This window comes from Ovis canadensis, chromosome 3 (assembly GCF_042477335.2).
Source record: "Ovis canadensis isolate MfBH-ARS-UI-01 breed Bighorn chromosome 3, ARS-UI_OviCan_v2, whole genome shotgun sequence".
NCBI classification, from domain to species: domain Eukaryota; kingdom Metazoa; phylum Chordata; class Mammalia; order Artiodactyla; family Bovidae; genus Ovis; species Ovis canadensis.
Genome location: NC_091247.1, coordinates 168,156,460 through 168,176,682, shown reverse-complemented (window position 1 = coordinate 168,176,682; position 20,223 = coordinate 168,156,460). Strand labels below are relative to the sequence as shown.

The window sequence follows — 20,223 nt, the reverse complement described above, 5'->3', positions numbered from 1 at the left end:
AAATGACAGTAGATTTCAGAGGCAGGAGACAGAATACTAATACTTGCATAGCTCTTACTAGGAGCCGGGTTCTACGTTTAGCTTTATGCATACTACTAACTCAAATTAACCTTCACAATAATCCTGTGAAGCAGGTATTATTATCATCATTATTCCATTTTACAGATGAGGCATCAGAGTTAAGTAACTTGCCCAAAGTCAGCAAGTGGTGGAGCTAGAATTTGAACCTGGATCTTAACTATTAACACCTCAATGGAGTGGACAGAAGAGACACAGGTGTTGGCTTTTTGCCACCCCTTTCTCATTGAAGAGCCTCTCTTCACAAGTGCCAATCCCCACTGCAGGGGGTGACCCAACCCATTCCCCAGAGGTGACCCCACTTACTCCTGGAAGGCTGGCAACATATTGACTGATTCTTCCCGGGGGAGGGCTGGATATGAGGGGATGGAGTGAGAGCGTGGTGGGTACACTTGGGGCCTAGGGAAAGAAAGCAGACTCCTGAGGCCAGCCCTTCTCCTGGATACTCCCAACCCCCTACCCAGGAATCCTGGGGCTTCCCTGGGGGCTCCATGGTAAAGAATCCTCCTGCCAATGCAGGAGACATGGGTCCGATCCTGTTGCATGAAGATCCCCATGCCATGGAGCAACTAAACCTGTGCAGCACAACTATTGAGCCTGTGCTCTAGAGCCCACGCTCCGCAACAAGAGAAGTCACTGCCATGAGAAGCCTGTGCACCACAACCAGAGAGGAGCCCCCACTCACCTTAACTAGAGAAAAAGCCTGCCCAGCAAGGAAGACCCAGCAGAGCCAAAAATAAAATAGGCTTTCAAAATTCTATTTTTAAACGAAAGTTGGGGGATCCCTTTCAAGCAAAGGAAATTCCCTACTTCAATCCCCAGGGCCAACTCTCCCCATGCCCATGCTGAATGCCCGCTGGCACAGACCACTCCCAGTTCTATCTCTGAAGCTTCTTACACCATATCTGGGCCAAGCTGCAGGTTCATGGAGGAGTCAGGGGCCATTCCAAGATCATAAGAGGGCATCATGGTAGGCATTTGGGGCTCTGGGGTGGGAAGTGGCTGGTCCCTGGAGGAGGGGAGGAGGCATGTGTGACTGACCAGGGGTTGATGCCACACTTCCTGCTTACAAGTAAGTATCAACCCCACTCTCCGTCCACACCAGCACACTCACCTTTCCACAGTCATCTTGATTGTAGCTGGGACATAACCCCTGCCATCCTTACCCATCTGTTCAGCTATTGTGGGGAGGAAAGGAGAGCCATGGAATGCTTCCGGGTTAGGGAGGAAGGGAGCTGGAAAAGGTGAGCATGGATGATGGGCAGGGTCCAGAAGCAGGGAAGTGACAATGGAGGAAGAAGTCAGGGATGACACACAGCAGGTGTGGTGAGGGTAGCCAGGAGCAGGGAGGAGGCAGACCACAGAAGGAGTCAGAGCTGCCAGCCCCGGCTCACAGCTCACGTTTGTAGTGGCTCCGGAAAGCCTCATCCTTGGGTTTCTTGGGGTAGAGGTTTTTGAGCTGAGCAAGGTCCCGGATTCGGTCCCCAAGTGAGCGAATGGACAGGTCTTTGGCAGAGAATGGCTGGATATTCTCTATCTGTGGAGAGCCTAAATAAGGAATGAGGCCATGAGTCCCCTCTGTCCAGACTTGCTTCCCCTTCCCCAACCTACCCCAATGGTTGGACTCATTCTCAGTCTACCAGGGCAAGGAGAGGAGGAGCTGGGGTGAGGGTCCCTCCAGTCCCCATTCCCACCAAACTCCAAGTGAGAAGGTAGAAGTTTAGGCCACAGAAGGAAGAAGAGAAGTTGAACCTAAGGAAGAACTTCCTGAAGATCATGGTTGGCATCAAAGAAGGCCAGGACCTTTCTCAGAAGAAACCCCTGAGGGCACAGGCACAGAGGCAGAGGACTGGCGGGGGTGACCTCACCATCCTGGCCTCGGATGACGTGGGCAATGGTGATGCCCCCAATCTCTGAGTCACTGAACCGAAGGAGGAAGGTTCCATCAGGCTCGTTGAGAAGAAGGCTAGTGACGTACTGTTTGCTGATGAAGCCGATGATCAACCTGGCCAGGATGAAGGAGATGATGTGGGTGGGGGTGTAGCGTGTGGAGCAGGATCTGGAGGCCCAGATCCTCAGGTTACCAGGGTCAGGGACTCACCGGTCTGACCAGTAGCTCCGGAGACAGCGTTTGGTGAGATCCAGGACACCATCAAACCACTGCCAAAAGGTGAAGCCACGACCCAGCAGGATCTCCTGTGGGCAGAAGGGAGCCGGTGTGAGCAGGAGTGGGCCAGAGCAGGAGTCTGGCTAGGCCAGCCACTGGGCTGTGAATACCGACATGACAGAGTCACAGGACTGAGGGGCCACCCTGCACCTGAGACCCCATCAACGACAGTGGCCAGCACTCAAGCTTCCCATGTGCCAGGCACTAGTCCAAGCTCTTGTCATAAATTACTGTATCCAATCTTTACACATCTATGGATAAAGATCCCATGAGTATCCCATCTTACAGATGAAGAAATGAAAACCTAGAAAGATCAAATAACTTGCTTCTTTCACAACCAGTGAAAAGTAGAGCTGGGATTTAGTCCAGGAAGTCTGGGCTGGGCCCCCTCATAACCACTGTGCTCCACCCCCTCCAGAATGAGGCCTGGCGGAAGTGGTGTCCAGAGAAGGCAGCTTGCAGGATGTAAGTGTCCTGTTCCCTTTGCTAACACATCCTCTGGTCGTGTGGGCTTTTCTTTCTTCCTTTTTTTAAAAAGAGATCAGTACATGACAGCTTTGACTCAGCTGGTCTTCAACCAAGACACCCAGACCTGCATTGTTCCCTGTTTTTGTAACAGATCCAGTCCTGAGCCACCTATTTTGGGTGCTGTAAAATGTAGTAGCTAAGAGCAAGAGTCAGAAATAAGGCCTCACTTGCTAGGAGGCCTTGGAGAAACTACTTAACACCTCTGAGCCAGTTCATCCTCTATAAAATGGGTGTAATAGTACCTACCTGAAAGAACTCTTGTGATGGTTAAGTGAGATAGCATACATACAGTGCTCAAGTACAATTTGGCATATACTAAGCTGTCAACTCATGGTCACTGGTGTTATTGCATTTCTCCCTGTGGGATTTCATCCTGGTTTTTGCAATAAGAACTATTTTCCCAATGGGTCAAAGTCATTTTGAATCAAAGCTGTGTTTACACACAATCTGGGTGAGTCATGCAAATCACTAGCAAAAGGGAAGACAGAGGGCCCCCAGACAAAAGCTAGGGGGATGCCAGAGAGCCAAGGGGTTTTCCTGCCTGGGCCAGGGCAGAGGCCCTCCTGATGAACGTGGCGGGGCACTGTGAAAATCCTAGCGGTTGGTCCCTGGGCAGAGGTTGGGAAGGCCCTGAGTGCCCCAGGGATGAAGAGCTTGGGGGCGGGAGGTCCAAAGGGCAGGGGAATGACCTTGTTGAACTGTGACCAGGACACAGAACGGTGCTGGAAGGCCTCCATACTCAGGCTGCTGTCACTGAAGATCTTCTGGGCCAGGAAGAGGAAGTGCTCTGGGAGTAACCCCCGGTTGGTCCCCACTTCAGCCATGAACTTGAGGTTCAGAGTTTCACACATCTTCTCCCAGGGCACCCGCTCAGCCACCACAAAGGGCACGCGGTCCTGGGAGGGGAGGGGAGAAGGTGAGGGAGCCTCAGGCTGACATAGCCATTCCTTCTCAGAAGGGCCTGCATCCTCCCCCCCTTCCCAAGACTGTCCCTCGCCAGCCTTGTCCCCCTGAGTCTGCCCAAGAAAAACGGTGCTTTTCCAACAGTAGTCTAAAGTGCCACCACAGAATCGATGTTAAGATTGGCACAAAAGGAGGTCAGAAGGACAGAAACAAGTCTCTGAGAAGGAGTTATGGCCACTCTTATGCGGACATACCAGCCACCCCACCAGCCTACACCCACCCCTCAGGTTATAGCCCCTCCTTCCCCCAACTCCGGGTCTTGCCTCACCATCTCAGAGAAGGCATTGTCCCACAGGATGGTGGCTTTGGCGTTATTGTCTTGGTTGCCGTGGACAATGACCACCAGGGGCAAAGACAGGGCCTGAAGCAGGTGAGGAAAGGGAGCTCTTGGTATTGGGGGACAAGGGGCCTCTGCAGAGGGCTGGCTCTGAAGGTGCCCAGAAGCTCCTGAACTCCCACCACATAGTTAAAAATTCATGGTGTGTGATCAAGTGCTTTCTGAAGCTGAATTATGGCCTCCCTGCTGAGACGTGGTGAGGAGTCAGTGCTATAGAGTCAGACCTCCAGGTTTCAAATGCCAGCTCCAACATTCAGGAGCTGTGTGACCCAGGCTAAGTAGTCAATCTCTGTGTCTCAGTGTTCTCATCTGTAAAATGAGGCTAGTAAGAATAACTCCCTCATAATGTTAACTGTGCAAACCCTGCGTGTGTGTGCATGCGTATGACTTAAAACAGTGCCCTGGTCTAAGAAAAGTGCTTCAGTGCCCTAGCCATCGGCATGGCTAAGGAAAATAGTTCTTATTGCAAAAACTGGGACACAATCCCACAGGGCCACATGCAACAACATACACCGTCATTCCCTGGAGTGTGCACTTGAGTTCTCGTCCTCCCCACTCCCCCTGGAGCCCCAACATGCGTGAACCCCAGACCCACAGGGTACATGGGATTCATGAGGAGTGAGAATCCAGGCCTCGGTGTGTGGCCGGGGCACCTGGGACCCAGGCTTACCTGGAGCTGGATGGGGAGTTTGTTAGGGCCGAGCGTGAGGCTGGTGGAGAAGAGCACAGCACACTTCTCCTCGGTGACAGACTCGGTGCCCTTCCGCTCACACCGCTTGATTTTCTTCAGAAGCTGGGGGATGGGGTGAGGGCAAGGAGGATGAAGGCAGAAACTGCGTCTCCTGGGCTCCCCACACCCTCTCGAGGACACTTGCCTGGCCTGAGGATACCCGCCCACTGCTCCCCAAAGGCCTCTCACCAGGTTCTTGAACAGCGCAGAGCAGCAGTTCCCAGGAATGCTGTTCTCCAGGGGCACAGTGTTGTTGATGATTTCCCCGGTGCTTTCTCTGCCAGGGCAAGTCAGAGAGGGGCTCATTCTGACTGGCCCAGGAGTGGCAGGAGCTTGAGTCCACAGGTGAATGGCCTAGACTCTTAATCCCTAATCTCCATCTCCCTACTTGGGTTCTTGAGGGAGAAACCCCCATCTTAGCCAAATCAGGACGCTTCCACCCCATTCCAGCACTGGTGGGTCCCTCCCCATCCTCTCCCTTGATGGTTATACAGGGCCCCCATATCCCACGGCCCTCCCTCCCCGTCATCACCCAGCCCCCTTCACTGTGCTGGTCCCCCAGGCCCCTCTGGCCTCCATCACCCCCTCAGGCCCTCTCCAGCCCTGGCTTACGCTCCAGCTCCAGGCCCCTGGGGCATGCTCAGCTCCCTCGCCTGCTTCTCCGTGACCATGTCGGCCCTGACCAGCGGAGGCTTAGCTGGGGCCCCCAGGAACCGCAGGCCCAGCAGGAATCGAACCCCAGCCTGGAACTTGGTCTGAGTCTTCAGAACCTGGGGGGGCTGCTTTTCCACCAGGAAAGAGCTGGGAGGAGTAAGGAAGACACAGGGAAGTGAACAGCTGGGTCCCTCTGGGCACCGCCTCCCCACTAAAACTCTGACCCTCCTGCTTCCTTGGGGTCTGCTCGCCACCAGGCAGGGGGTCTCATACCTGGTGACGAGTGTGCGCAGGACTTCATCCAGTCGGCTAATCAGTGCTGCCCGGGTCTTGGGATCAAGCTCCCCACCAGCTGCCCCCACCTCCTGCTGCAGCTGGGAATAAATGTCCACCAGGCTCTCACACCTGGGGCCACAACCGTGGTCAGGGGGCGCAGTCTTCCAGCCTGCTCCCGGCCCAGACTGCCCCTCACCCCTCAACCCAGGAAGAAAGCAGGATAGTGTGTGTGGAGGGTTGGGGATGAGCAATGTGTGTGACTGCAAGGCATCGGGGCTGAAGCGGTGGTGGGACATGCCTTGGCTCTGGGGCAAGGTTCCCGCTCAGTGCCTGGAAGCTCTGTGGAAATGAGCTACCCTTCCCCTAGGGGTCTGATACCCAGGTCCGAGGCCAGCATGCATGATGCTTTTGCGCACATTGAAAGATGTCCTGCCCAATAAACCAAAAGGATTCCCAGTCCTCTGGGCATGGAACTCGAAGAAAAAAGTATAGGTTGGAGGAATGTCTGTCTGCTCATACTGGGTCAGCCTGGTGCACGTGTGCAAGACAGGACCCCTGAACAACAGTATGGGTGGCTCTGCTGGATCTGGCTTCTCCAAGTCTTGGCCCACCCCGAGACCCTCTGGCCTGGCCTCTCTCTCTTACACCTCCAGCAGGGAGAGCAGGTGTCCACCCCCAGCGCATCCCGCTTCCCTGTCAGCCCTGCCCCCACCTCTCTTGTAGTGGAGCCAGGCTCTCCTCAAAGGGTGCGCCATTCCCTGCCAGCTGCTGTTGCCGCTTCCATATCTGGATCCTCTTCAGCACCAGAGCCTGAGCAGCTTCCAGCTCGCCAACAGTCTCCTGCAGCAGCGTGACCAGGGCCTGTGGGCAGGTGGGGCCTGAGCCGGAGCCACACGCTTCCTCTTTGCCCAGCTCTGGAGGGTAGGCCTCCCTTTCTCACCTCTCAGAGGACTACTCACCATCCCTCCACAGATCTGAGACCCTCAAAGTCTGCACTTTGAGCTCAGTCTCCACGTCTCAGTCCATGACTCACCTCACTTGGCCCAGTCCCGTTGGCAGGCGTTTCTATCAAGCTGTGCAAAGACACTGAGGGTAGGGGCAAAAATCGAGGTGCAGATAGATTTGAGAGGTTCAATCAGGGTTGAGATCCAAGAGGGGGTCGCTCCCACACACTCCCCAGAATCCCACCTTGGCCAGCCTCAGCTCCAGGCTGCAGGGCCTCCCGGAGAAGGCGGGTCTCCCCCGCCCGATGCTGCAGCCTCCGTAGGACTGTGTTAAACTTGAGTTCCTCCTGCTTCCAGTGGAAAGACATTGGCAGGTGGTGGAACTGCAAGGAAGGACAGGCGACAGGTGAGATATTCTGCCCATCCCTTTTCACTCAGCCTCCACTCCCTAAAGGGGTGCCCACTGCCGTGCTCTGTAGAAAACAGACCACTTCCCTTGTCTCGCTCCTTTCTCTTCCTTGACAGTTCTTCCTGACATTTTGGAATCTTCTGGAGATAACAGCTCTGTATCACTTGCCCCAGACCCCTCACTACCCTCAGCTCCTCACTGGAAGCTTCTCTGAGCTTAACTTGGGGCTCACTCTGAGCCCAGGAACGTCCTTTGATCATCTTGGACCTAGAACACAGAGCTTTTCCTGAACTTCAACCCCCTTCTAATTTCTCATGGCTCAGGCTAAAGTTCCAGGGGGTTGAGTTGGGGTGGGAGGTGGGGTATCACAATACCTGCTCCATAACAGCTTTTTTTTCACCTTGAAGTATGTGTCTGCAAGTGGCCACCAGCTTCAGGGGGTCCCTCTGATATATGGTCTAGAAATGAAGAGTGGTAGATGGGGTTAGCCTTGCTCTTACTCATGTCATTCTCCCTCACCAATCCCCCTCCCCATTCACACATGAACTAAAAGGCAGCACAATCATGGACTCCAGAAGTTTGCATGCATTTGCATGCTTTTAAAGTCTAATTTGCCTGCTAGCTAACAGCTAACCAGAGGAACACCAATTTCCTTCCAGCATCCAGTGCTCACCCCAGCTCCGGGCCCCACCCTGGCCCTGGCCCTCCCTCCTGCCCCCACCTCCAGAGTGTTGATGTGTTGCACGATGGTGCTCCCCTCCCCCTGCTCTCCAGCTGAGGCCTGAAGGCGCTGGACAGTGGCAGAAAGTAGGGCGCTGGCCATGTTGCAGCAGAAGGTGTCTGAGCCGACAAGGAATTCCCTGCAGGATGAGGGAAGATCAGGATGAGGCCACCTCAGGTCAGGGCTTTCTCGACTCTACTGTCTCTTCACCCCACAGCAAACAGCTCAGCAGCTCCTTCCTCCTCTTATCCTCCATCCAGGCCCTCCATAGTCCTCAGCTGTGCCCCATGTTCCCCAATTTTCCAGCTGTTGTGGGTGGTGCCCGTGCCCCAGCTCTGACCTCCCTCCTCTTTGGCTCAGGTTCCTAAGGGGGTGGGGAACTCCACGTGTCAACACGCCGTAGTCTGGCTGATGCGGTACAGACTCCTGGCTAAATCTGGACCGCTCCATGTGGAATAATGAGTCCCAAGTCTCAAAATGGGATGAAGAAAACCTAATGAGAAGGAAGGTAGGTGGGGGAGGCCCTGGGGGACTGATAAGGGGACAGCTAGGACTCACCAGGGCTGGTTCTCCAGCCAGTCACCCAGGAGATGCCGCAGGTGTTGAGGAAAGTCGACATAGAGCCGCTGCAGTTTTTCTGGGGGCATTTTGGAGACCAGACCCCACAGAGACATGATCTGGGGTTTGGAGGGTGCCTAAAGAAAAAAAGGGCTTCCCTGGTAGTTCAGAAAGTAAACAATCTGCCTGCAATGCAGGAGACCCAGGTTTGATTCCTGGGTCAGGAAGATCTCCTAGAGAAAGGAATGGCAAAGCCACCCTAGTATTCTTGCCTGAAGAATTCCACAGAGGAGCTTGGTGGACTACAGTGAGACTCGGACATGACTGAGTGACTGCCACTAACACTGAAGAAAAAGAACAAGGTTACTTGAAAGCTGGCGTTTGGGGGCAGCCAAGGACCTCCCATAGACAGCCCTTTCAGAGACCATCAGCACCACAACTCTCAGCCAGACTATGTCAAACCAGGAACCTCTTTGGCCAATGCCTGAGACAAGGTATTTTCTTCAACAGTAGGCCTGAGGGTAATGGAGTGGGAAGAGCTGAGCTGCAGCCAGTTGTGGGTGTGGGTCGGGGCCGGGTGGGGGTTGGGGGTAAGAGACAGGGGCAATGCGGTAGTAGGGAAAGCTCTCTGAGAGAAGGCAGAGAATGTGGGTTGTAGCTCTAGACCCAGCTCTGATTCTGTTGGCAGGAAACCTCCCCTTGAAACTTCTCTGGTGGTCTAGTGGCTAAGACTCCATGCTGCCAATGAAGGGAGCAAATCCCTGATCGGGGAACTAAGATCCCACATGACCTGTGGCATGCTCACAAGATTTTAAAAACAAACAAACAAAAAGAAACCTCCCCTCCGTGGACCTCAATCTTCTCATCTACAAAATATGAGGCTTGGGTAAGGTATGAACTTTCCAAACTTTTTAAAGAAGTAGACCATTTTAGCCAGTTCTGTAAAATTTGAATTTCTCTGTTGAAATCAAGTGTGGTAGACCTGGAAATCTACAACTTCTTGCTTCCCTCTCTCCACCTCTGGACCCCAAAGGTGTCCCTGGAGAAATCCCTCAAAATTCTAGGGTTCCATGAAACAATCTGAAAACTGCCTGGCTAGATGAAGAAGAAGATGGTAAAGTAACAATAGCTATCATTCATTAAGCACTTACTATGTACGAGGCATTACACTGAGTGCCTTACCTCACTAAAATCTTGCAACAATTTTTAAAATATAAAATTATTCCGTCACAGGTAGAGAAACTGAGCTCAAGGAGGTTCTCCAACTTGCCAAGGCCACTCTGCAAGCGATCCAAACCCAAGTGGGGATAAACCACCACTCTGTGCCCTTAGGATCCCTTCTGGATCCAGATCTCATAATCCCAAGAGGAGGGGGACATGGAAGGAGAACTGAAGAAGAGGAGATGGAGCAAGAGGAAAAGTAGAGAGAACTCAGGAAGGAGAAAAAGTGAGGTTAATTAGCCTGCAGCAAAAAGCCTGGAAGAGGGGCGGAGAGGCTAGAGGACTACAAGGAAGAGAAGGAAAGGGGGCAAGAGGCAAGGAGATGGGAGAAGGTAGGAGGTAGTTGCCTCCCCATCCTAGGTGGACTGCAGGGCAGAGTGGGTAAACCAGTGGTTCCCCAGGGGTCTCTCAGTTCATGTTTCTCTTCCCAGAGATGACAGAAAGGATGGGTATGGAAACTCCCTAGGTCTCCCTCAACCCACTTAGCCCCAAGTTCTGCTGCAGCACGTTAGCTTCTCCCCTCTCCCAGGACTCCCAAAGGAACAGAGAACAGTTCCTATATCCCCCTGACCTCTTTTCTCCCAAAGGCAGAATCCTCCCCCTCCTGCTCAGGGTCCTTTCATAGACCTTTCTCTACACCCACCTTGGGGTGGGGCACCTTTTGGTTTGTGTTTCAAACTTAAGGGAGGACTCCATTCCTCTCTTACCTCTTTCGCTCCTGTTTCTCAGGGTGCTCAGACCATTGACCTCTATCTCTACCCTACTGGGGGACCAAGGTGATCCCTAAGTCAGAGGCAGCTCCCCTTTCCTCCATATCCCCTAGATTAGGAAGAGTCCAGCTTCCTGGCATGGCCCTGCCTTCAAATCTCCCCTACTCCATCGTCAGACAACGAGGGGCCAGACTTTCCCCCACTCCCACCCAATAACCAGGCTGGCTCAATCGGCCAGCCAGGCCAGGGGCATCTTCTGCTGTAAACCCCACTGAATACCGACAGGGAGGGAGGAGCCACGGCCTGGGGGGCGGGGCCCGCGTTCCCTTCCCCATGGGGAAGGGAAGTCCAGGATCTTCATCAGCCCCGCTTCGTGGCTGAAACTTCACCTCAACCCCCGACATTCCTGAGCCCTCTGACCGTGGGACCACAGGATCAGAAGTCAAAAGAGCTTCTCTGAGTTGCCTAGTGTGTGTGTGCTGTGGTGGGGGCGGGGAGGGGCGCGGGGAGGCGGAGCCAGTTAGGCACCGGGAGGGTTAACTCCGTGACGCCGCCGGGCCCAGCGTGGAGCAGTTTTGAGGGGGAAATTCCCCCTCCTCTGGGGCACCATGAGGTTCTACTTCTGGGACACGCTCACCCCCTGGCCACACCCTTGAAGAGGAACCTTTGTGGGGGGCCCGGATAGGGGTCTGTGGAGGACCCACTGCCCCCTGCCATCAGTTTTCTATAGGGAGGGGCTGCCACTTCCCCCAAACCCAGAGGGCAGAGGGGCACCTCCTTGCCCTCCTTCCCCTGCCTTAACACGTCCCTGGATTGCGGGGGATGGGGTGTGTGGAAAAAGTGACCCATGCTGGGGAGGAGCAGGGCAAGTGCTGGGCCTGCACCCACTCCAGATTCCTCTGATATTTCGAAACTGCCAAAACTCAGTAACACCAGCCACCAGCCCCAGCTGAAACAATTTCTTGGGGACCATCCATTCTGCCCAGGCAGGATCCTGAAAAGCACTCCCATCCTCCCCCCACATTGGTAGTCAGAGGCCCCCCACCCTCCCTCCTTGGAGGCATCCCCTCACCTTGGCAACCCCTCTGTTGTCGTCTCCCTCTCTCAGCGGGCTCTGCCAGGCCCCATGGGTCTGTAGCTCTGTCCAGCGGGTTCAGGACTGGCCCTGCTAGCACCCCTCCTCCTCCACCACCACCAAAAAGAAAACACACACACACACACACACAATCCTCTCCCGTCCTCCCTCTTCAGTGTAAGCAGTGGCTGCCCCAGCCCGCTGTTTCCGGCTTCTCCGACTACCCAGGTCCCTCCCTGGAGCTCTGACGACACAGAGAAGAGAAAGTGGGCTGGAGGAGGAAGAGGAAGAAAGTGGGGTGAGCATGTGTGCCTCTGGTATGGAGTAGGGGAGCATGGGCTGGGAGGGGGAGCCAGGACTGGGGCTTGGGGCCCCTGGCGCCAGGCTGGAGGAAAGGCTGATCCCCGCTTACTCTGTCCCCCATCAAAAACAATCAACTTTCCTCCAGAAAGTCACCTAATATCAAGTAGAGACAAGCCACCCCAAACTACAGTTCCCATACTCAAACTCTTGCAAGGGCCGGAGGTTTGGGCTCAAGAGGGACTGGGCTCCCCACCCCCCCGGGGTGGGGGGCCGGCGGGGGGCTCTGGAAAAAGAAATCCCTCTGGCCCTGCACTCCCTCCAGTGGAAGACCCTGAAAGCGGCCGGGGAGCTGGGACTCCTCAGTTCCCCTCCCTGCTGGGTGGGGAACGCCCTAGAGGTCTCGTGACCCGCTGATGGGAGGGAGTGGGGGAGGGGGCTGTGAAGCTCACAATCCTGTAGGCCTCCAGGGATGCCTGGAACTGAAAATCCTTTCCGCCACCTCCTCATGGGGTACTACTCCGGAGACCCAGGTAGGAGCCAGCGGCAAGCTGGAGTTGCTGCCCGTAGGTTCCCAAGGGACAAGTTTGAATATGAGTCTGCTGTGCAACCTTGGCAAAGTTCCTGTTTCTGGGGTAAACACTGAGACACACCCAGAAATAAACGTGCATGTAGACAACTTCCCCAGCCAGAAGGACACTCCCTCCCACACACACACATGCTTACACACACGTGCAGGCAGGCTCACAGACATGTCAGCACTCAGAGCCACATGCAGTCACGAGGACACACACTCACACGCACAAGGCTTGCTCAGCTTCTGAGTCATCATTGTCACTACTGGATGGTTTTTGAAGCTTTGGCTGAAGGAAGAGCTGGAGAAGGCCAAGGGACCTTCAAGCCCCCAAACCTGAGAGATGTGTATGGGAAAAGGGTGGTCTCTGAGGAGCAGTGGAAGGTGGGAGGCAGTTTCTACTCCCCTCCTTTCTCCCCAAACAGGGCTGGGCTCAGGGGCCAATGCCAGGCTTATGCTGCCCCCTGGTGTCCCATCTGATTCCCAGAACCTGGCTCCTCCCCCTCCCATCCACGTGGAAGGGCAAGTATGTGCAGGTCAGAGTCCCCAGCTAGGCAGAGGGTAGGAGTTAAGAACTTGGCCCCTGGAGACAGGCTGCATGGGTTCAGATCCTGCCAGCACTGCTAGCTGCACAACTCTGGGCTGTTTTGTGCTTCAGTTTTGTTGTCTGTAAAATGGAGCAAATAATAGCCTTAACTTACAAAGCTGTGAGAGTGAAATGCAATAATACATGTGAATGATGCCTGGTACACAGTAAATGTTAGACGTTATTTTATTGTCCCAAAACTAGCCAGGCAGGAGAAAGACAGAAGAGCCTCTATCTTACATAGGATCCCCAGATTTGAGGGTAATATTAATGCCACAAAGGCAGAGGCTGTTGGACGTGTGTGTTTATATATTTATTGTGTCTGTAAGGCAGCCAGTTGGAAAGGAGGGAGAGCTGGGGCGGAGATGGCAGGCGGGGACCCTGTCCTTGGGTTTATACAGCTGGCAGTGCTGCGATCGATCACAGTATGTGCACAAAGGCGCTCACGACACGTGCATTCTGTGTGCACTCCACTCTGCCTGCTGACATCCAGAGACAGTGACTAAACTTAGGCCTTGCCACCTAGGGGTCTCCAGAGGGCCGTGTCCCTCAGAACTTTGGCAAGAGGAGAGGAGGCATGAACTTGAGTCTTTAACTTTGACTCCTTTGGGGGATAGGAAGGTGAGAAGCACATAGAAATAGTAAAACAGTATTTATTATCATCTTCTCTAACTGATTGCACACACAGGGAGACTGTGATGTCATCAGAGGAATTAAAGGCATATCTGACGTGGATTGAACTCCACTTAAAAGCTTTGTGACTGTGCGTCAACCTCTCAAATGGAGACAAGGCTTGTACCTACTTGACACAGCCTAGGCCAGGGTGAGGTGTTGAGGGTGCTGAGTTGGAGGAGGTGCTCACCTTCAGGTCATATAAGTGTGGAGCTGGCTAGGCTACTGGTAACCCTACCCCCACTTGCATGACCCTGAGAGCTGGTTCCTTGCTCGCCTCCCCCTCCTCCAGGCCCTGCCATCCCACCAGTGGCTGTGAAGAATGCAGGAGGAAAAGCAGAGAGAAAAGAATGTTGCAGTCTGGGAACTGCAGGTTGCAACCCAATAGTGAGTCACGAAATCAATCAGGTGAGTGTATTTTTCTGCTGAGGCAGGGAGTTAACCAACCAAAGGAGTTCACTCTGTCAGAGTACCGAAGGCTAAAAGTCCAAGATCAGCGTGTTGGCAGGGTTGGTCCCCTCTGAGAACTGAGAGGACTCATTCCAGGCCTCTTTCCTTAGCCTGTGGATAGCCATCTTCCTGTTCATGTGTATTCTCCCTGCATGCAAGTCTGTCTCCAAATTTCCCCCCTCTATTGCCAAGCCACATAGGATCCTGTTCCAAGACCAGAGGTCGAACCCAGGGCCCCAGCAATGAAAGCACCAAGTGCTAACTACTGGACTGCCAGCGAATTCACAAATTTCCCCTTTTTATAAAGACACCAGTCATATTGGAGTAGGGCCCACCCTAAAGATTTCCTCTGTAAAGACCGTGTCTCTGAATAAGGTCACATTCTGAGGGACAGAGGGTACCTCTTATGAATATGAATTTTTGAGGGATATATGATTTCAACATACTAATATATGAATTTTTGAGAGGCACAATTCAACCCATCACAGTGAGTCTTGACCACCACTGTTTAAAAACAAAGTAGGATACAATAGAAAATACCAGAATGCATGACACAAAGTAAGGATAGTTCAGTTCAGTTCAGTTCAGTCACTCAGTCGTGTCCAACTCTTTGCGACCCCATGAATCGCAGCACGCCAGACCTCCCTGTCCATCACCAACTCCCGGAGTTCACTCAGATTCACATCCATTGAGTCAGTGATGCCATCCAGCCGTCTCATCCTCTGTCGTCCCCTTCTCCTGTGAAATTTGTTTCACTTTATATATTGATTTGAGTTCTAGGTCTTGATGGAAAAGATACTTTTCAGTGCTTGTTGTGGTCAAAAACAAAGCGCCATTTGGGTGTTGGTAACCATCACACGGGGCTTCACTGGTGGCTCAGTGATAAAGAATCCACCTGCCAATGCAGGAGACACAGGTTCAATCCCTGGGTCAGGAAGATACCCTGGAGAAGGGCATGACAACCCACTCCAATATTCTTGCCTGGGAAATCCCATGGACAGAGGAGACTTGTGGACTATAGTCCATGGGGTGGCAAAAGAGTTGGACATGGAAAAAAAAAAAAGAGAGAGAGAGAGACATGATAGCGACCAGACAATAACTATCACATATCACTTTGTATTGCTTTTTAATTATCATAGGGGTACATCCTTCTCTGACAAGGAAATAAGCTCCTGGAGGGCAGAGGCATGTATCATCCTGTAAACACTGCTATGCAGCTAGAAAAACCAACAGTTTATCCTTGCTAGTCAATACAAAGACTACCATTTACCTCGTGTTTACTGTGTACCTGGGGTGGGCTGTTTTACATATACTCTCTTATATGAGGACTAAACTTAGTGATGGATTAAAGGCAGGGGCTTAGTACATTTCACAGCCAAGATGAATGCAGGCCACATTCAGGAGCACTGGACAGCAGCCGGGATTTGTAGGCGGGGGACTGAGGGATCGGAGGAAAAGTTCACAGAAGTGTGGGAAGTGGCTTTGGGTCCCTAGGCAGCTGTGTCTCCCAGGCCTTTGCTCTTCCCCCCAAATTTCCATTCACCTTGATCCCAACTCACCATTTAGATTAGAGGGAACAGAGACTTGTCAGTTGGAAACTCCTCCAGTTTCCTGCTCCCTGACAACAGACATTTCAACAGGCAGGAGAGCCTGTCTCTTCCCCTGCCTGAAGGATGTTCCTCCATCTGTGCTCAGGACCTCACCTACCTCCCCGGGCACTGTTCCAGTCATTGTCCCCTCTATCCTCCAAATCTCCTGCCTCTCATTCACTAATTATTGCAGGCCATTTTCTTTTGGTCACACCTCACAGCTTGCAGGATCTTAGTTCCCTAACCAGGATCTTAGTTCCCTAACCAGGGATTGAACCTGGGCCCTCAGTTGTGAAAGTGCCAAGTCCTAAGCGCTCAACCACCAGGCAGTTCCTTATTATAGCTCTTAACCCTCAACATACAAACACATTCAAATCCCTCCACCTTTAAAAATGTGAATTGAATTGGTAGCAAGCAATCTTCCCAAAATCTATGTCCAGTCAATTCAGTAACAATTTGTTGGGTGTCTGTTCTCAGGCTTTCATAGCCAAGACAGGGAGTCAGATTTGTTAACAATGGTATCTTATATCACAGCCCAGCATCATTAGGACTGTGCCTCCAGTGAAGCACAGGTGCCATGGGAGCCTGTGGGAGGGGCACCTCAACTAGGTTAGGGGATAGCAGAGATCAGGGAGGTGACGCCCAAACTGAATTTTTTTTTTTTTTTTTTTAGAAACAGTTATTTTCCATCAACCAGATTTCCGTTTTGGTGGAAGTTTGTGGACGTTCTACAAGTGTTTGGAAGAACAGCTTACTCAGTGGTGGTTACTACCCATTCAGTGGCCTGAGCGGTGGAGCTGCAGACCATTCTTCAGTGGAAGGCGGAGCACTCCAGTCTTCAGTGGGGAACTGCTGAATAGGCACGGAAGGCGCCTGCACGCCTTCGGACCAGTCTGCTGCCTCAGGCTGAGTAGCAGTGAACTCTGGAGCTGGAGCAGCCCATTCACCCTGAAATTCCTCCTTGGTCACAGCCTTCTCAGCTGCTGCCTGCTGTTCTTTTTCAGTCTCTTCAGGATCTCTGTAGAAGTAGAGATCCAGCATGACCTCCCATGGGTGCTCTCGGGTGATGGTGCCACGCATGCGCAGAACTTCCCGGGCGTGCATCCACATCAGACCCGCTGAGTGCGCTCCCTTTTTAGGATCTCAAGTAGGATATACGAACTGAGAAAACAGAAGAGTCAAGTACTGCCTGAAGAGTTAGAAATATTGAAGAAGAGAGAAAAAAAAGACTATTTTTAAAATGTTTTCGCCTCTCCTTAAATAAGCTCTCATTCCTTAAAATCACACTTCAAGTATTACTGTCCAACTCCACTCATTGGCCAGAGACCCTTGTGGTGTTAGTGAAAAACTTGCCCCTCGTGTAAAACACTACCTACGCTTGTGAGTTCATTGGCCAGCGGCCTCAACTCCAAGCTCTAACAATGTGCAGACAAACTGAATCTAAAAGGGAAAGAAGTTATTCAGGCCAAGAACAAGAGGAAAGGAACATCAGGAAGGGAGTCTAGCATGTGCAAGAACATGGATGCTGTGGGAGCATGGTACCTCTGGAAATGGGTGATAGGTGGCAGTGGGGAACAGCAGAGGATTTAGGGCAGGTGGGCAATATGATGAGATTGAGTAGAGAGACTACCCTGGTTGCAGTGTGGAGAATGGATTTAAACAGTAAATCTGAAACCGGGAGAACTGTTCAGAAGGTTAATAATAATGAAGGTTAATAATAATGAAGAAGAGTACCATATGGAGGAGGAGAAGTGAAGCATTGTGGAATCAACCTGGTTAGGAAGAGAAGTAAAGACAAGAGCCAGTGGGAAAGGAAAGAATAGAATCAAGGAACTGGAAGTCTCAACCAACCTAAAGATCAGACTTCCTGGGAGCAAGAGAAGGAAGGAATTGAAAGGTTGGCATGTGTAGTCAGAGACAAAGGGGTGAGATTCCACTGAGCTCTCCTGGGATGGTGTGGTAGAGGTTGTGGCTATGGGAGTGAGTGGCTATGGCAAAATGGAAGTGAGTCATTGGAGTTGAAGAGACCAGGGTGCTGCTGGACTACCTGCATGAACATTGAAGCCACCTGGGTTTGCTAAAGACCTGAGGTGACAAGGAAGACAGTGAATCAGATGCCATAGTCTTTCTTCAAGGAGAGTGGGCAAATGACCGGGACATCAGTGGATGGCGGCAAAAGTAATAACTAACATTTAATGAGAGTTTATGTGTTACTTCAATTCCTGCTTTTTAAATCATCCAAGTACTGCACATTTTATCCTACAACAGTACTATGAATTAGAAGTATGTGCCCAGTGTGGTGAAGTGAAAGTCGCTCAGTCATGTCCCACTTTTTGTGACCCCAAGGACTATACAGTCCATGGAATTCTCCAGGCCAGAATACTGGAGTGAGTAGCTGTTCCCCTCTGCAGGGGATCTTCCTAACCCAGGGATCGAACCCAGGTCTCCCTCATTGCAGGTGGATTCTTTACCAGCTGAGCCACAAGGGAAGCCCAAGAACACTGGAGTGGGTAGCCTATCCCTTCTCTAGCGGATCTTCCCAACCCATGAATCGAACCAGGGTCTCCTGTACTGCAGGCAGATTCTTTACCAACTGAGCTATCAGGGAAGCCAAGTCACTAGTCAAATGTGACTATTTAATTTTCATTAAAAAAAAAAAAAACAGTTCTTGGGACTTCCCTCATGGTCCAGCAGCTAAGACTCCACGCTCCCAGTGCAGGGGGCCTAGGTTCCATCCCTGGTCAGGAAACTAGATCCCACATGCCGCAACTAAACTTCCCATGTTTCACAACTAAGACCCAGTGCAGCCACATACATACATAAGTACACAAACATTAAAAAAACAATCCCTCACATGTACTTGCCACATTTTAAACACTCAGCAGCCACATATGGCTAGTGGCTACTGTATTAGCACAGATATGGGACATTTCCTTCCATCATCACAGAAAGTTCTGTTGGATAGTGCTAGTAGCCCTTGTTTTACAGATCAGGAAGCTGCAGTGTGGAAAGTTTAAGTGATCTGCCCACAGCCAAAGAGCTGGCAAGCGAGCTGGGATTCACATCCAGTTAATCTGGCACAAGCCCTGTTGCCCTTAAGCAGTATGCCACACATCTTGTCAACGGAGCGTGCAATAGCTGACCCTTAAAAGGAAGAGGAATTTGTATGACTACCAAGGCAAGCACTGATGATGCCTGCTCAGCAGCGAGTCTTTCTCCCTGGTTGGCAAAGTCTGGATTATATACAGGTGTTCCCCTCCCATGCATTTAGGGGATGAATCTCATTGCTCTTACCAATCATGGTGTTTCCATTGTCCTGGCTAATAGGAGTTTGTGGGGAGCTTGGAAAAGATTTTGTTTTACTTCATTACGAAGACTACATGTGATGTCTGAGGAAAGAGACCATCAGCCATTGAGGACAGAGTAGCAGTGTGAAGAGGTAGAAAACTCTTAATGAATCAAGCAGTCCCAGGTCTGTTCTAGAACTCTTTGTTCAGTCTACTTTAATTGGGTCTTCTGTTACTTGCTGCTCAGTGCATCCCTGAGACTTTGGTGGAGCCACACTGACTATAAGAAATGCTGAGCACAGAGCAGGCTGACTGTCCATGCTCCCACAGTCATCCGACTTGTTCACTTGGGAGAATAAATGATATATCTTAAAAAAAAAAAAAAGTGTCCGCAGGGAAGAGCCACATTTCAGACAAGTAAAGAGGGACAAGGATAATCTGAGCCAAGAGTGGCCCAGGACCTTGTACAAGGAAGAGATTGGGGAGCAGCACAAGGGTGGTCAGGAAGAGGAAGGACTAGGCTGAGTGGAGAAGGGTAGGCGCCCACTGAGGCCTGCCAAGGATACAGGATATGAGCAATAGTGGTGTCGGCTGATCTCAAGTTCTCAAATGAAGCTCTGTGGCTGTCAGGGGCCAACTGTGGCCAACAGACCTTCACTCCACAGAAGGATAAGTAGAAGCCCTGGTGGGTGGGCAAAGGCGGGCATCTCTGGATGGAGTCAGCTGTGGTCAGGATTGAGCCTCTGCAAGGACATTCTAGCCCTCTAACTAGCACTCTAATTACTGTCTTGCCTTTCTCTCTTCCCTGGAGCAGCCAGACTTCTTGGGAAAGTTATTCACATTCTCTGTCTTCCCTTCCTCACCTCCTCAGAACACTGCAAGCTGCCTACCACCTCCACCAGTCCAATGAAACTGCCCTGGCCCATGTCACACATGCCCTCCTAGAATAATGACCTGCCCCTGTCCTTCTCTTGCTGGACCATTCAGCAGTTTTCAACACTGCTAGCCACTCTTGAATGAGCACTTCCTCCACTGGTTTTCACGGCCCCTCTCTCCTAGTCTTCCTCCTACCTGTCTTGGTGCGCCTTCTCAGTCTCCTGCCTTCACAGGCTATCCTTCCTGCGTAATCTCATCCACACCCGAGGCTGCAGCTTTCACGGAGAAAAGCAATGTAGCATGGTAGTTAAAACCGTGGCCTCTGGCGCCAGGCCACCTGGCTTCAAATCCTTGCCCTACCCGTTCATTTCTGTATGACATCTACACTCCTACCAAGATGTACATCGTTATCCTCAACACACCCCCTGGGGGAGCCACTGTTCTGATTCTTTCCACCATAGGTTTGTTTTGTCTATTTTAGAATGCATATAAATGGAATAAAGCAGGATGTGCTTTCA

The 20,223-nt window shown here is 51.9% G+C and overlaps 1 protein-coding gene, 1 long non-coding RNA gene and 1 other non-coding gene across 4 annotated transcripts in view; 1 reads left to right on the top strand and 2 right to left on the bottom strand.

Annotated features, from left to right (window-relative positions):
• STAT6 (signal transducer and activator of transcription 6) overlaps nucleotides 1–12,369 on the bottom strand; it is a 14,530-nt gene extending 2,161 nt beyond the window's left edge. The window contains exons 1-20 of one of the 2 annotated variants that reach the window (XM_069584937.1): nucleotides 12,124–12,369; nucleotides 11,369–11,642; nucleotides 8,366–8,502; nucleotides 7,808–7,946; nucleotides 7,461–7,544; nucleotides 6,922–7,060; nucleotides 6,767–6,819; nucleotides 6,446–6,594; nucleotides 5,731–5,862; nucleotides 5,416–5,604; nucleotides 4,993–5,080; nucleotides 4,744–4,866; nucleotides 4,005–4,097; nucleotides 3,463–3,669; nucleotides 2,180–2,274; nucleotides 1,947–2,083; nucleotides 1,480–1,626; nucleotides 1,193–1,256; nucleotides 977–1,087; nucleotides 385–477 (exon numbers count right to left, since the gene is read on the bottom strand). In XM_069584937.1, the coding sequence (XP_069441038.1) occupies nucleotides 385–477; nucleotides 977–1,087; nucleotides 1,193–1,256; nucleotides 1,480–1,626; nucleotides 1,947–2,083; nucleotides 2,180–2,274; nucleotides 3,463–3,669; nucleotides 4,005–4,097; nucleotides 4,744–4,866; nucleotides 4,993–5,080; nucleotides 5,416–5,604; nucleotides 5,731–5,862; nucleotides 6,446–6,594; nucleotides 6,767–6,819; nucleotides 6,922–7,060; nucleotides 7,461–7,544; nucleotides 7,808–7,946; nucleotides 8,366–8,481 (2,159 nt within the window). In that variant the 5' untranslated portion in view covers nucleotides 8,482–8,502; nucleotides 11,369–11,642; nucleotides 12,124–12,369. Of the gene's footprint in view, nucleotides 1–384; nucleotides 478–976; nucleotides 1,088–1,192; nucleotides 1,257–1,479; nucleotides 1,627–1,946; nucleotides 2,084–2,179; nucleotides 2,275–3,462; nucleotides 3,670–4,004; nucleotides 4,098–4,743; nucleotides 4,867–4,992; nucleotides 5,081–5,415; nucleotides 5,605–5,730; nucleotides 5,863–6,445; nucleotides 6,595–6,766; nucleotides 6,820–6,921; nucleotides 7,061–7,460; nucleotides 7,545–7,807; nucleotides 7,947–8,365; nucleotides 8,503–11,368; nucleotides 12,014–12,123 lie in introns of those variants that run through there. The other variant, XM_069584936.1, reaches the window with a different exon arrangement.
• Nucleotides 10,863–20,223, top strand: LOC138437500 (uncharacterized). The gene is made up of 3 exons (XR_011255990.1): nucleotides 10,863–11,669; nucleotides 13,796–13,911; nucleotides 16,216–20,223. It is a non-coding gene; the product is annotated as an uncharacterized lncRNA (long non-coding RNA).
• On the bottom strand, nucleotides 16,826–16,972 carry LOC138438452 (small nucleolar RNA SNORA62/SNORA6 family). The gene has a single exon (XR_011256382.1). It is a non-coding gene; the product is annotated as a small nucleolar RNA SNORA62/SNORA6 family (small nucleolar RNA).